The sequence below is a fragment of the Bufo gargarizans genome, chromosome 3, assembly GCF_014858855.1.
Source record: "Bufo gargarizans isolate SCDJY-AF-19 chromosome 3, ASM1485885v1, whole genome shotgun sequence".
Classification (NCBI taxonomy): Eukaryota; Metazoa; Chordata; class Amphibia; order Anura; family Bufonidae; genus Bufo; species Bufo gargarizans.
Genome location: NC_058082.1, coordinates 11,074,156 through 11,089,147, shown reverse-complemented (window position 1 = coordinate 11,089,147; position 14,992 = coordinate 11,074,156). Strand labels below are relative to the sequence as shown.

The 14,992-nt window shown below is 51.3% G+C and overlaps 1 protein-coding gene across 2 annotated transcripts in view; it reads right to left on the bottom strand.

Moving 5' to 3' along the window:
• PIWIL1 (piwi like RNA-mediated gene silencing 1) overlaps positions 1–14,992 on the bottom strand; it is a 108,153-nt gene that overhangs the window by 63,260 nt on the left and 29,901 nt on the right. For both annotated transcript variants that reach the window (XM_044286371.1, XM_044286372.1), the window contains exon 11: positions 7,409–7,526. In XM_044286371.1, coding sequence (XP_044142306.1) covers positions 7,409–7,526 — 118 coding nt within the window. The remainder of the gene's footprint in view (positions 1–7,408; positions 7,527–14,992) is intronic.

Sequence of the window (14,992 nt, the reverse complement as noted above, 5' to 3'; positions counted from 1 at the left end):
GACGTGGCAATACCTAATATGTATTTTTTTATTTTATTTAAGTTTTACACAAAAAAAAATGTTTTAGTGTCTCCATAGTCAGAGCCATATTTTAATTTTATTTTTTTGGGCAATTGCCTTACGTAGGGTATAATTTTTTGCGGGATGAGGTGACTGTTAGATTGGCACCATTGTGGGGGGGCATTAGCCTTTTTGATCGCTTGGTGTTGCACTTTTAGTGACGTAAGGTGACAAAACCAATGTTTTTTTAGCACAGTTTTTATTGAATTTTTTTGACAGTGTTCACCTGAGGGGTTATGTCATATGATATTTTTATAGAGCCAGTGGTTACGGACATGGCGATATCTAATATGTATACTTTCTTTTATTTTTACACAATATCATTTTTCAAACAAAAAATAAAATAAAAAAATCATGTTTTAGTGTCTCCATAGTCTGAGAGACATAGTTTTTTCAGCTTTTGGGCGATTGTATTAGGTAGGGGATCATTTTTTTGGGATGAGATGACGGTTAGATTGGCACTATTTTGGGGGGCATATGACTTTTTGATCGCTTGCTATTACACTTTTTGTGATGTAAGGTGACAAAATGGCTTTTTTGACACTGTTTTTATTTTTTATTGTGTTCACCTCAGGGTTTAGGTCATGTGGTATTTTTATAGAGCAGGTTCTTAGGGACGCGGAGATACCTAATATGTCTACTTTTTTTATTTATTTTTTACATTTAACATAAAAAAGCATTTTTGAAACAAAAAAATTATGTTTTAGTCTGGAAGCCATAGTTTATTTTTATTTTTTGGGCCATTGTCTCATGTAGGGGCTCATTTTTTGCAGGATGAGGTGACGGTTTGATTGGTACTATTTTGGCGTACATACGACTTTTTTGATCACTTTTATTACAATTTTTTGGGAAGTAAAGTGGGGAAAATTTCAATTTCATTCTAGTTTTTTTTTTTTTTTTTATGGCTTTCACCGTGCAGTGAAGGTAACATTAACGTTTTATAGATCAGGTCGTTACGGACACGATGATATCAAACATGTGTATTTGTATATGTTTATTTTTAAAATTTTTAATCAGTGATGTGTTATTTTTAATGACTTAAAAAAAATAAAAAATTAACCCAGACCCACTTGGTTCTTAAAAGTCCAGTGGGTCTGAAGTCTGTATAATACAGTACACTATATAGTGTACTGTATTTTCACTTTACAAAGTCTGATTAGACTTCTGCCTTTAGCAGAAGTCTGATCAGCACCATGGACAGCAGGAAGCCTGTGAAGGCGTCCTGTTGCCATGGTAACCATCACTATATGGGGGAGGAGGCAGCGTGGCGGACGCTGGAGTGCTCCCCCGGGAGAACAGGGAGGCGAAGCGACCGCTGTTTCCCATCTAAAAAGGAAAAAAAAAGAGAAAAAAAAAAAAAAAAGAAGATAGGAGCTACACTGCAGAGCAGGGAGGTCCTGCCTCCTATTGACACTAGAAAAAACTGAAGCTCTCTCTCCAAAAAAAAGGAACACTACAAAATCTATATTCAGTATAAAAGCCACACAACCAGTCTGGGAAAATTATATCAATAAATATCCTATATCCGACAAAATCAATCTACACCAATTGCCAATTACATATATTAAAACAATTTGTCCAGATATCAATCTCTCCAAGTGGGAAAAAAAACAGAATAAAAAAAAAATTATAATAATATAACCTAACCGACCCAAATAACTAATATAAATTACACTCATTCACCCATTGAGCTTCCCAATACCATTTACCTAAAACAGACTTCGATAAATATTTAAAGGGGTTCTGCTGGCTTTTAATATTGATGACCTATCCTCAGGATCCGGGGTCGCTTGGTTGATAGCTCTGCCTGCACAATCCAACGGAGGACCTCCGGACCTTCCCTAATCACCCTCTCGGGTTGCTTGGTTGATGAGCACTGCCTGAGCACTCCAGTGGAGCATCTCCGGACCTTCCCACTCACCCTCCGGGGTCGTTTGGTTGAAAAGACACCGCCGCCGCAGTCCAGTAAGTGATCCTCTGGAAGTTCCCATAGCACCCCCTGGGTAGTTTGGTCGATAAATCCCACCAGGACAGTTTGCGGCTGCCATGGACAAGACTCGAGAGTCAAGATTGCACACGGGCGGACCAGAGCAGTTTGTATTCCGCCCCGGTTACTCCCGCACCCCCAACCTTCCTCCCCAGGGTCACGCTCATACGCACCCTTCCTCCCTGGGAAGGTTCTGTCCGAGGGGATAGGGGGGGGGTCACTGATTTAGACTCTGTTATTACCCAGCGCAATCTTCCCAGTTTGCGTTCATGGTAGGCAGCAGTATTGTCGTATGCATTACTCCCTTCCTTAGGCAGAGTATTTGCACTATTTCTGGATACGGTACTTGCCTTAAACATTACCTCCTTCCATAGGTGGACTAACGGCACTGGCACTAACTTCAGCGCCGGCGGTAGGCGTTCCCCCTTCTGCAGGTGGCGGAATTGCAGTTCCACGGATACCAGACTTACCGTATGCATTAGCCTCCTCCATAGGTGGCGTTAGGGCAGTGTTCCCGTATGCATTACCCCTCTCTAGGTAGAGTAATTGCACTCTCTCCGGGTACTAGACTCGCGATATGCATACCCTTTTCCTAATGCTGGCCAATCGCAGCGCACAGCTCATAGCCTGGCTATGAGCTGTGCGCTGCGATTGGCCAGCAGTGCAGCAAGGGACCCGCCTCCTACAAGAAATCAGTCAGAGGGAGCGCAGACACCGGAGCCTATACCGGGCGAACGGAGCGGCGCCCAGACTTACTAGTAAGTGCAGGGGGACCCCTGGGCGCCGCTCTGCCCACAGGTATAGTTAGTTTTTCATTTGTAGAGTAGTGAAAGGTCCTCTTTAAGTGGCATAATCTGTCCACCACTGGATTCAGTTCCTGCAGTATGCATCACCTCTTTTCTTAGGAGGGGTGCTTACACTTCCTCGAGATACAGTTCTTGCAGTATGCGTTGTTCCCCCTTTTGGGCGGAATTGTTGCACTACCACCGAAGGAATGCTCGATGTAGGCATTGTCAAACTCCATTGATGGGGTACTTCCAGTACCGTTGGTTACAGTTCTGACGGTTGCCCTACCCCCTTCCTTGAGCGGAATGTGTCACTTCCACTGGAGGTTGTTTCTTTAATCACATTGCCACCTCCATGCTTACTGTTTTTTTACCCTTTCAGTAGGGATCGCTAATGGGGGGATGACTAAGCATCTTGAGATGCTGCACCTCTGCTGTGCCAGGGCTCTAGAGGGTTTAGCTTCTTTTGGTGCCCTGGACTCTTCATCTGGTAACTATGGAGACCTACAGTGGATACCGTGGCTATTTTCCCATTGTGGCCCTTTTTCTTGCCGATACTGGTTTGGTCCTTGAATATATCACCCTCTGTCCTCTCAGGGTGTTACTGGCAACACGTCAGTATCCTACAGACCACATCTTATTTGGTCATGGTATTTTGTCCTCTATAATGTAAAAGGGCGTACGCCTTTGCACATGATATTGTGATTCCTCTCCGACGAGTCGAGGGTCGTACTGACTATTTTCTAGTCCCACTCCTCATCTGGGAAAGTGGGTATGCTGACACTCTGGTTTAAGTTTTACAGTGTTTTCCTACGCGTGGGCACCTTTTACGCTGGTGCTAAGGGTCGTAGCCGTTGCAGTGGGCGTCCCCCCTCAAGTAGGGTTCTTCCCTGACGCTAGCTTGTTGGTCGCTCCTGTTCGGCACCCTTGTCTGGTGGGGTGTGCTAGACTAGCTCTACTTACCTGGGGCAGTAGGGTTCCATAGCTTATACTGCAAGTCCTCAGACCTTCCCCTCAGCATTGACAGAATATACTGTGGCTACAATGATACGAGGGGGTCTTTGCGTGTCTCGTCATACTAGGGTTCTTCCTCCAAAGCTCCTTCATTTGGTGGCGTTTTTTTCTAGCGCCTACATTCGGTGGCCTCTGCCGTGTGGCCCCCTCCTCAGCTGGAATATGATGCTAGCCATAGTCTTGCGGTTCCCCTTGTATGGGTTCATTCTTAGGCGGTGTATGGCACCGCCACTATCCTCGTGGCTTCTCCTGTATAATGGGGAATGAGCTTCTCTCCTTCCATCTTTTTCCTTCTTTGGCTCCGGGTTCACGGCCACCCTGCAAGCCTTGGCTGGCTCCTATGTTACTACTTTTCCCTCATCTGCATTTGCACGGGGTATTGTTTCCAGTCCCAGCTGGTGGACTATGACGCCTTCACACCCTCTTTCTACAGGCGAATTCTTCATACTGATCCTGGGTGTGCTACCTGTATCTACAATTATTTCTTTTACGACATGGGTAATGTCTGTCAGATCAGTCCGATGATGATCATACCTTTTTTCTGCCCATTCCGTGGGTCGACTATGAGACTCACCACGCCAGGCGGAGCAGAGGCTCCTTCATGCATTACCACTGCTGATGGACTTTTCGTTCTGGGAGCCTTCTATTTCTTCTTACTCCTCGAACCGCTGGTTGCTTGTCTCTCCCCGTTTTCTACCTGACTAGTAGCCATGCGTGGCGCTGCTCTGGACGCCCCTCATAATTTTTTTTCTATCTGACCTTTGTTCCCTGGTACGGGTGGGGCGTTGGACGTAGTCATCGCACTCTATCCAACAGGGGTATTTCTCTTATCTGGGTCTAGTCGAAATGTTCGGCGAGCTGCGTTACCACGCTGTCAATATATGGTCACTGACTGAAATCCTCACAGTCGGTGGTTCTCACATCAGATTTACCCTAACTATCTCATATGTATTGGTTCCTTGGCCACGGTGGGCCGTGTCTGATTCAGCCTTTTTTTTTATTAATTTTTTCGGTGGGTTATCAACCAGCTTTTCAGTCTCCCCGCAAGCGTCTTCGGCTCTGGGGCATCGGTCTGCCAATCTACCGCTTCTGTGGAGAGTCTCTTTAGCAGGGGTGTATCCCGTGCCTTGGGTTTTTTGGTTCTGCATCTGGAGTTAGGGCCAGCTACCTGGTTTCGTCGAGGCGACCAATGGGTCGTTTGGTGGCCTTCAGTGAGGGACATGACCTCTCTCTGTAAATCTTCTTCCCCTCTTTTTATTTCTGGGAAGGTGGCATTCCTGGGGGCAAGTTTTTCCATTCCAACGAATTTGGGAGTTGGAAGTGCCTTTTCTTGTACGTACATTTTATTTTTCTTATCAGGTACTTGCATAAGGCAGTGCTCCGCCCATTAGGGCCCTTTCACACTTGCGTTGTCCGGATCCGGCAGAGTTCCGTCGTCGGGGCTCTATGCCAGAAGAATCCTGATCAGGATTACCCTAATGCGTTCTGAATGGAGAGAAATCCGTTAGGATGCATCAGGATGTCTTCAGTTCCGGAACGGAACGTTTTTTGGCCGGAGAAAATACCGCAGCATGCTGCGCTTTTTGCTCTGGCCAAAAATCCTGAACAGTTGCCGCAAGGCCGGATCCGGAATTAATGCCCATTGAAAGGCATTGATCCGGATCCGGCCTTAAGCTAAACGTTGTTTCGGCGCATTGCCGGACCCGACGTTTAGCTTTTTCTGAATGGTTACCATGGCTGCAAGGACGCTAAAGTCCTGGCAGCCATGGTAAAGTGTAGCGGCGAGCGGGGGAGCAGCATACTTGCCGTCCGTGCGGCTCCAGAGTGACGTCAGGGCGCACCAAGCGCATGGATCACGTGATCACATGGAACACGTCATCCATGCGCACGGGGCGCTCTGACGTCATTCTGGAGCGCCCCGGGAGCCGCACGGACTGTAAGTATACCGCTCCCCACTTCTACTATGGCAACCAGGACTTTAATAGCGTCCTGGCTGCCATAGTAACACTGAAAGCATTTTGAAGACGGATCAGTCTTCAAATGCTTTCAGTTCACTTGCGTTTTTCCGGATCCGGCGTGTAATTCCGGAAAGTGGAGTACACGCCGGATCCGGACAACAGCAAGTGTGAAAGGGCCCTTAGTCGCGGCCTTCTATGTCGACAGGACATTGTTTTCCCTTCTTTTTCCTTTTCCCTCGCACTCGAGAGAGTGTGCTCTCCATCAGGATGTATTCGAGCTCGGAGGTTTGCTTGTCCATGACTAGCTCTTTCCGCCGTGCAGATTTTTACCTGGTCATTCCTGGAGGCCATTGGAAGGACTCGATGGTCTCCAAGGGGTGTTCCAGGTGGATCTTTTGGCGGCTGCTTAGGCATTCCGCTCCCGGAGCAAGGCACTGCCCGGTGGAGTTTGGGACATCTGACCAGTGGTCAACTCTTTGTGAGATACATGTTTTACCCTGCATCAGCTTCGCGGTTGTATAAGGCAGCGCCTTGGTCTTCCTGGCGCGCGTTCACCAAGTTTTTTGCCAGGTGTTTCCTAGGCATTGCCAGTGCTGCTCCGGCTCGCCGGGTCTTACAGGCATTAGTGCATTAAGCATTCTCGAGGGTGTTACTCCATGGGCGTGGACTTTTTTCCCTCCCCGTGGACTGCTTTAGGATGTCCCACGGTTTTGTGTCCCCCAATGATACCAGCGAGAAAACGAGATTTTTGTGAAACTCACCTGTAAAATTGGGGGACATAGCACCCACCCAGTATTTATTAGTGTTGGTAGGGATGTCTGGTTGCCGGTCGGGTGTTTAGCGGGTTCGCTTCCGCCGGTGTCTGTTGCATTCTCCTTTTCTTGCCACATGTTTTCTACTGCTTGAGCACAAACTGACATGCTCTCTTCAGGCTGGGAGGGGTATAGCCTGCAGGGGAGGAGCTAAGTCTTTTTTCAGCCTAGTGTCGCCTCCTAGTGGCAGCAGCAAGCTATACCCACGGCCCTGTGTCCCCCCAATGAACTACGCGAGAAAGAGATTTTACAGGCGAGTTTCACAAAAATTTCGTTATTTTCCCTTATAACCATGTTATAAGGGAAAATAATATAATGATCTGGTCCCCATACCGATCATCTCCTAGCAACCATGCGTGAAAATCGCACCGCATCCGCACTTGCCTGCGTTTTTCACGCAGCCCCATTCACTTCTATGGGGCCTGCGTTGAACGTGAAAAACGCACAAAATAGAGCATGCTGCGATTTTCACGGAACACACAAGTGATGCGTGAAAATCAACGCCATTGTGCACAGCCCCATAGAAACTCTCACTAGGGAAACAAAATATTTAAAATATTTATAAAATACGTGCGTATGTTACACCTGTGTCTTATTAATGTTAAGTTATTTATATATATTTTTGTTTTACCTTTTATTTATATGTACTGTAATTTGCAAATTACAATAAAAAGAATAAAAAAAAAATAATCCTCCAACTTGCTGTTCCTATAGAAGGGCCAGTGACTACCTCAACAGGGATATGGCAGATCGGTGGCAGGCACCCAGCTCACCACACACGAGGCAACTTACTTGTGGATGTAGTTCAGGAACTTCGCCACTTGCTGTTCCCTCTGGTCTGGTGGTAGACGGGTGTGAACGGCGAGATCTTTCATGACGTTGAAATCGCTTCGCATTCTGTCAGTCAGACCTGTGAAAATGATGTGAATATGGGTTTCTGCAAATGGGGCCAACATCCTGCCGAGCATTCAGCAGGGTTATGACTAGTGCACTACAGAAAATGTGATCCTTATAGACAAAGGGGATGGACCCATCTGGAAGACACCTTACTAAATCCAGTAATCCCCGATATTAGGTGATGCAGGTGATCATCCCCAAAAGACCCCACAACTGACTAGAGCGCGATCGGGCTTATTTCCACTTAGGATGCAGCAGACAGACCAGAAAGATCATTAATAAATACTGGCCCATTCTTTTGATGGGTCCTGATCTCTCCGATGCTATTCCACATCACCCAAGCATCACATACTTAAGGGTTAGGAGTCTAGGGGATAGGCTGGTTCACAGCCACTATGCCCACCCAATAGGGTCTGGTACGTGGCTTGATCACGACCCCTTGGTATGTATTATAAATTATTATTGCTGTTCATGCAAAGCAGGTGACTATGTCTCAGTCATTAAAACCAATGCCTCCTCTGTTACATATTAAATCTATAACATCAGGTACTATGTTAGACTTCTTTCACATTAGCGTTAAGATTTTCCAGCAGGTTGTTCCCCTGCCGGATCTGTGCTAACGCTAGCACACGTGTGCCACTGGAAAACCGCTCCGGCCTCATTCACTATGATAAGGACGGGTCGGAGATGCGGCCACAGTACGGCAAACGTGCCGTGAGGCTTGACAAAAACTGCAGCGTTTGCTAGCGTTAATACGGCTGAGAATCATAACGCCATTGTGAAAGAAGCCTTAAAGTATAACTGTCATTTATTTTTTTTGGAGTATTGGATTGCGGTGATTAATATCTCTTGGTGGCCCCATTTCAAACTTTTCACTGTGTATTCAATTACCCCTTAATTCCACAGTTTTGTTCCCTGTACTGCCTATTTTTACCTGTGCTTAAAAAGGAGATTTTTGTATAACTTACCAGTTAAATCTCTTTCTCGCTCTTCCTTGGGGGACACAGACCTTGGGTATAGCTCAGCTCCCTAGGAGGCGTGACACTAAGTAAAACTGTTAAGCCCCTCCTCCATCAGCTATACCCTCAGCCTGGAGATAGAGGCTACCAGTTGCGTGTCCAAGTAGTGAAAGGAAAACAACCAATAACGGGAACAACCAGCCAGCAACCCAACGGGGCGCCAAACCATAACCCCGTAACCAAACACAGAAGGGTGGGTGCTGTGTCCCCCAAGGAAGAGCGAGAAAGAGATTTAAGTTATACAGAAATCTCCTTTTCTCGCCCATTTTCCTTGGGGGACACAGACCTTGGGACGTTCAAGAGCAGTCCAAGAAGGGAGGGACCACAACCCCAAGGCGGAACACCAGAGTATCAGGAAACCGCTACCTGCAAAACCAGGCGGCCCAAAGCAGCATCCGCTGATGCATGCGTATGCACTCTATAGAACTTTGTGAAAGTGTGCAGAGAGGACCAAGTGGCTGCCTTGCACAACTGTTCAGCCGAGGCCCGATGCCTCTGCGCCCAGGAAGCTCCGACTGCTCTGGTGGAATGAGCAGTGATGCCGAAAGGCGGAGCCCTGCCCTTGGCTCGATAAGCCTCAGACACCGCCAGTTTAATGAAACGGGCAATAGCCACTTTGGAGACCGCCAAACCCTTGCGCGAACCCTCCGGAACCACAAACAGGGAGTCCGTGCGCCGAAAGGATCCGGTGACCAAGTAAATCCTCAACGCCCTGACCACATCCAGACGGTGCAGTTCCCGTTCTCTGGGGTGGGAAGGAGAGGGACAGAGCGACGGAAGGACGATGTCCTCATTGATGTGAAAGGCGGAAACCACCTTTGGCAGGAAGGTCGGGACAGGCCGAAGCACAACCTTATCCTGGTGGAAGATCAGGAAAGGGTCGGAGCAAGAAAGAGCCGCTAACTCCGACACCCGTCGGAGAGACGTGATGGCCACAAGAAAGATGACCTTGCAGGACAGAAAACGAAGGGAGGCTTCCCGTAAAGGCTCGAAGGGGGCGGATTGAAGCGCCGAGAGCACCACATTCAGGTCCCAGGAAGGAACTGGAGGGCGGTACGGCGGAACAGAGTGAGCCACCCCTTGTAAGAAGGTCTTAATTGGCCCTAGAGGAGCCAGGGGACGCTGGAGAAGAATAGACAGCGCCGAAATCTGTCCCTTCAGAGAACTGAGGCTCAGCCCCAGGTCCAGACCCGACTGGAGGAAGGACAGGAGTGTGGGAAGAGAGAATCGGAGAGGAGGGATGCTCCGGGACTCACAGAACCCCAGATAGGACCTCCAAACCCGATAGTAGATCCTAGAGGATACGGGCTTACGAGCACGGATCATGGTGCGGACCACGTCCGCGGAGAAACCCCGTTGCGTTAAGACGGCGGTCTCAATAGCCACGCCGTCAAACGTAGCAAGCCTAAATGCTCGTGGAAGATCGGTCCCTGAGAGAGAAGGTCTTCCCTGGAGGGCAGTGGCCACGGTGCGTCTGCCAACAGCAACATTAGGTCGGCGTACCAAGACCGGCGGGGCCAATCCGGGGCGATTAAAATCGCGGGAACGCCCTCTGCCGCGATCCTCCGAAGAACCCGTGGCAGGAGGGGGAAAGGAGCAAAGACGTACAGAAGGGAGAATTCGCGCCAAGGAAGGACGAGCGCGTCGGCGCCATACGCCTTCGGGTCCCGTGCCCTGGCCAGGTATAGGGGGACCTTGTGGTTGAATTTGGAAGCCATGAGGTCCACGTCGGGGCGACCCCAGCGAAGACAAAGGGCTTCGAACACCTCTGGGTGCAGGGACCATTCTCCCGGGTCGATGGTGGACCGGCTGAGGAAATCCGCCGCCCAGTTGTCCACCCCCGGGATGTAAATCGCGGATAAGGCCGGCACGTGCGTCTCCGCCCAGAGGAGAATGAGGGTCAACTCTAGCATCGCTGCGAGTGCCTCCCTGATGGTTTATGTATGCCACAGCCGTGGCATTGTCCGATTGGACCCGAACAGGGTGGCCCCTCAGTAGATGGGTCCAGTGTCTGAGGGACAGAAGAATCGCCCTCAGTTCCAGAATATTGATTGGAAGTCTGGACTCCGATAGAGACCAAACGCCCTGGACGGACCGGGGAGGGAAAACCCCCCGCCCACCCCCGTAAGCTGACATCGGTGGTAATCACCAGCCAGTTCAGTGGGAGGAAGGACTTCCCCCGTAGAGGGATATGCAACCACCAGCTGAGGGAAGCCCGAGCCAGGGGAGGCAGAAGAAAGGTCCTGTCCAGACTCCTCGGTGATTTGTCCCAGGCCGACAGAATTGCCCTCTGAAAGGTGTGGGATCGGAATTGTGCGAACGGCACCGCTTCGAAACAGGCAACCATCTTCCCCAACAACCGCATGCTGGATCTGAGGGAAGGGCGGTGATGACGGAGGAGACTGCGAACCGACCCGCAAAGGGCCAGACGCTTGTCCGACGGGAGGCGGACCTCCGCCAACTCCGTATCCAGGAGCATCCCCAGGAAGATCAGCCGTCTGGAGGGGGTAAGGGAAGACTTGGGGTGGTTGATGATCCAACCGAACCGCGTCAGGGTCTCCAGAGTGAGTTCCACACTGCCGGATGCCTGAGAGAAGGAGGGTGCCTTGACCAAGATGTCGTCCAAGTAAGGGAGAAGAAAAACACTTCTTGAACGCAGAAGGGCCAAGACGGGGGCCAGGACCTTGGTGAATACTCGAGGAGCCGTCGCCAGACCAAAAGGGAAGGGCGACGAATTGGAAGTGATCGTCCCACACCGCGAAGCGCAGGAAGCGGTGATGACATGGAGCAACCGGAACGTGGAGATATGCATCCTGAACGTCGATTGAGGCCATGAAATCCCCTCTTTCCAGGGAGGCCACTGCGGACCTGAGAGACTCCATCCGGAATCTCTGCAGTTGGAGAAAATGGTTCAGGCGCTTTAGGTCCAAGATCGGTCGCACTTGGGAACCACAAAGAGGTTCGAGTAGAACCCCCTGAACCTTTCCGTCGGAGGCACGGGGGCGACGACACCCTTGTCCATTAGAGAGCGAATGGCCGCGAAGAAGGCGGCCGCTCGTACTGGATCCCGCGGAGGACGGGACCGGAAGAAACGGTCTGGCGGAATGGACGCAAATTCGATCTTGTATCCGCAAGATACAATCTCGAGCGCCCATGCGTCTGAGATGTGGGCCCGCCATACGTTCCTGAACAGGAGAAGGCGGCCCCCCACCCGGGTGGGTGGGGGCACACCTTCAGGCAGAGGGCTGCTGGCCTGTGGGAGCCCGTGTGGGCTGGGGCTTGCGCCAGGTAGATTGCGTCCGAAAAAACAGCTTCTTGCGTCTATCCTGGGCTGGGCCAGAGGAAGAAGAACTGGCCGCGGGTCTAGACCCGGTGGGCTTGCGAAAGGACCGAAAACGGGACGAACCAGCGCGACCACGGGGGGGCGCCCCTCGGCCTGGACTGGGGGAGGCGAGTACTCTTCCCACCCGTGGCCTCAGATATAAGTTCGTCCAGACGGGTTCCGAACAAGCGGGAACCCGTGAATGGTAGGCCGGCCAAAGAGCGTTTGGAAGCGGCGTCCGCCGCCCAAACCTTCAGCCAGAGTTCCCTCCTGACAGAAACTGCCAGGGCAGAGGAACGGGCAATGAGGGCACCCGCATCAAGAGAGGCCTCACAGACAAATTGTCCGGCCTGGACAATTAGTTGGGCTAAGGAACGGAGGTCCTGTAGAGGGACGTCCGACCCTAACTCCTGTTCCAGTTGCAAACCCCAGAGACCGCTTTACCAGCCCAGGCGGAGGCAAAGACCGGTCTAAGGGCCGAACCAGAGGCAGTAAATATGGCCTTGGAGAGGGATTCCGTACGACGGTCCTCAGCAGACTGGAGGGAAGATCCGTCTTGTACAGGAATAGGAGTGCTTTTGGACAGGCGAGCCACGGGAGGATCAACCTTAGGCGGGGACGTCCACGTGGTCACAGAATCCGCTGGAAAGGGATAACAAATGTCCAGCTTTTTGGGTGTAACAAAGCGGACGTTAGGCTGGGTCCAAGCCTTGGACACCACAGAAGAAAAATCAGCGTGGATGGGAAAGACCTTGGAGGCCTGTCTGGGGCGGAGAAAGGACACGCCGGCCTGTTCAGAGCTGGGGGGGTCATCGTGTATGTGAAAGGTATCACGGATGCTAGTGATAAGATGCCCCACCGCGGACGCCAATTTGGACGGAAGCTCTGAGTCCATGTCCACGTCCGAATCCGCCAGTTCTCCCTCAGAAGGCGTATCCCTTTGAGAGGATAGACTTGACTGAGCTCGCACGCATGGCGGAGAGAGCGAAGCATCTGGAGATGTGCGCTCAACCCTTGAACGTTTCTGAATATGCCGGGCCCTGGAAGATTCGCTGGGAGGCAGGGAACCAGTGGGGGCGGCAGAAACGGTAGTCCCAGCGGGTGCGACAGGGATTGTGGCAGCCTGCGGGAGAGGCGGTCTATCCACGAGACGGCCCACTACGTGTGTAAGGCTTTCCACCGCCTGAGACAGAGACCTAGCCCAGTCAGGGGGTTCAGAGGCACCGGGGGGTGCAGCGGGAAGCGGGCCCTGCATCGGGGCCTGACATGCAAGGCAATGCGGCTCCGATTGCCCACGCGGAAAAAGTTCCTTACAGGCGGTACAGGCATGGTACCAGGGTTTGGGGGCACCCGTGGGATCTGACATGCTGAAAAAAAGTGGTCGTACCCCAATACAGAGACCACAAGGGATATAGCAGCTATGACCAGGAGGGTTAGGAGAGGGTTAACTGTCCTACCAGTGCCTCAGAAGAACGTCAGGAGTAGAGAAGGATCAGCAGCAGCAGCAGGGAGCAGCAAACAGCAGAGAGCCTGCAGATAGCGCCCACAGAAGCCGAGCGATGTACCAGGAGCTCAGAGTCCCCCACGTGTCCCAGCTTCCTGTCTAGGAGTGAGGAAGTGCGGGAAGAACTCAGAAGAAGCGCGGGGAACAAGCTCCGCCCCCTCCAGCGCTTGAAATGTCTCCTGTGAAGGAGAAACTAACTCCGCCCCCAAAATGACGCGCGCGCGTAAACGCCCCCTGCTGCCGAAAAAAAAAAAACTTGCAGGGCTAAGAAGAAGCCAGATGCCGTGAAATAAAGGGCCCGCAGGCCCCAAGAGTGCGGCGATTTTTCCCAGGTGGGTGACCTTCTGCCACCATTGTCCCCTGCCCTGCCGATCCCAATATGGTCATGTCGGGCATAAGCCCCGCCCCCCGTTCGAACGGAGCGGGCGGCGGCGGGAGGGAGAGAGGGAGAGAGTATGCCGAATGTCCAGCTTTTTGCCTGAAACAGCGTGGGGGAAAACGGCGTGGGGGTGCCGAGGATACACGGAGGGGGAGCGCTCAGAATGAGCGACCACGGGTGCCCCCCTTACCCAGAGGTACATGCTTGCCGATAGGGACGGGGTATGGGCTGGAATAGCCATCTCACCTGTCTTCACCCTCAGTTCCTTCCAGCAGGGTCGCCCCTTCAGCTACTGGCACCGCAGTGGCAGGAAGCTGGGAGAGGGGCTTTGCGTGCGGGCGACCCCCTAGCTGGCGGGATGTAGGGGAGCCATTGCAGCCCAGATCCTCCTATTGCTTCTGTGGGGGAGGCAGCAGTGCAGATAAGTTGGCACTGGCGCAGCTCAACCCCGGGAGAGCAGAGAGGCCAATGCGTCTCTGGTATCCCTAGGAAAAAATAAAATAACAAAATTAGAAAATAAAATAAAATAACAAGGAGAAAACAGCCCTGCAGTAGCAGGGAGTGTCTTGCCTCCTTGGACACTAAGCTAAAACTGGTAGCCTCTATCTCCAGGCTGAGGGTATAGCTGATGGAGGAGGGGCTTAACAGTTTTACTTAGTGTCACGCCTCCTAGGGAGCTGAGCTATACCCAAGGTCTGTGTCCCCCAAGGAAAATGGGCGAGAAATAGTGTTGCTAGGCATGGTGTTGCTAGGTATGTGTTGAAGGACGGAGGACGCAGAAGCAGGCAAGGTCACATTACTGACAGCCAGGGACTGTAAGTAAATGATTAAAGCCAGGTCCTCCCCAGCAGCTGATACCAGTGCCTGGGCTGTGTGCACTTCTCCCTGTCCCTGCGCTTGGCAGACGCTCCCTCACTCAGCAGAGCTGGAGAAGCAGAGTTGAAGCAGCGCAGACCAGGGAAGGGAGATCTGCCGTCTGGTCGGTGTGTAAATCAAAGCAACATGTGGTAAGAGGACCCCTTTGTGCTGCAGGAGATTAACCCTTTAGGGGGGAGAGCTCTGGTTACTGACACTTTTGGGGGGCTATTGTTACTGGCTAGTGAGGGCAGGCGGGATTAGCCTCAGGGGGAGGGCAGTGGCGGCCATCTTAACTAATTAGTGAAATTGCAGTTTTATGCAGACTGGTTGCTAAGGGCTGAATCTTATTAAATATGGGGTAAGTCAGTCTAATAGTAACTGATTCTGGAATATCATG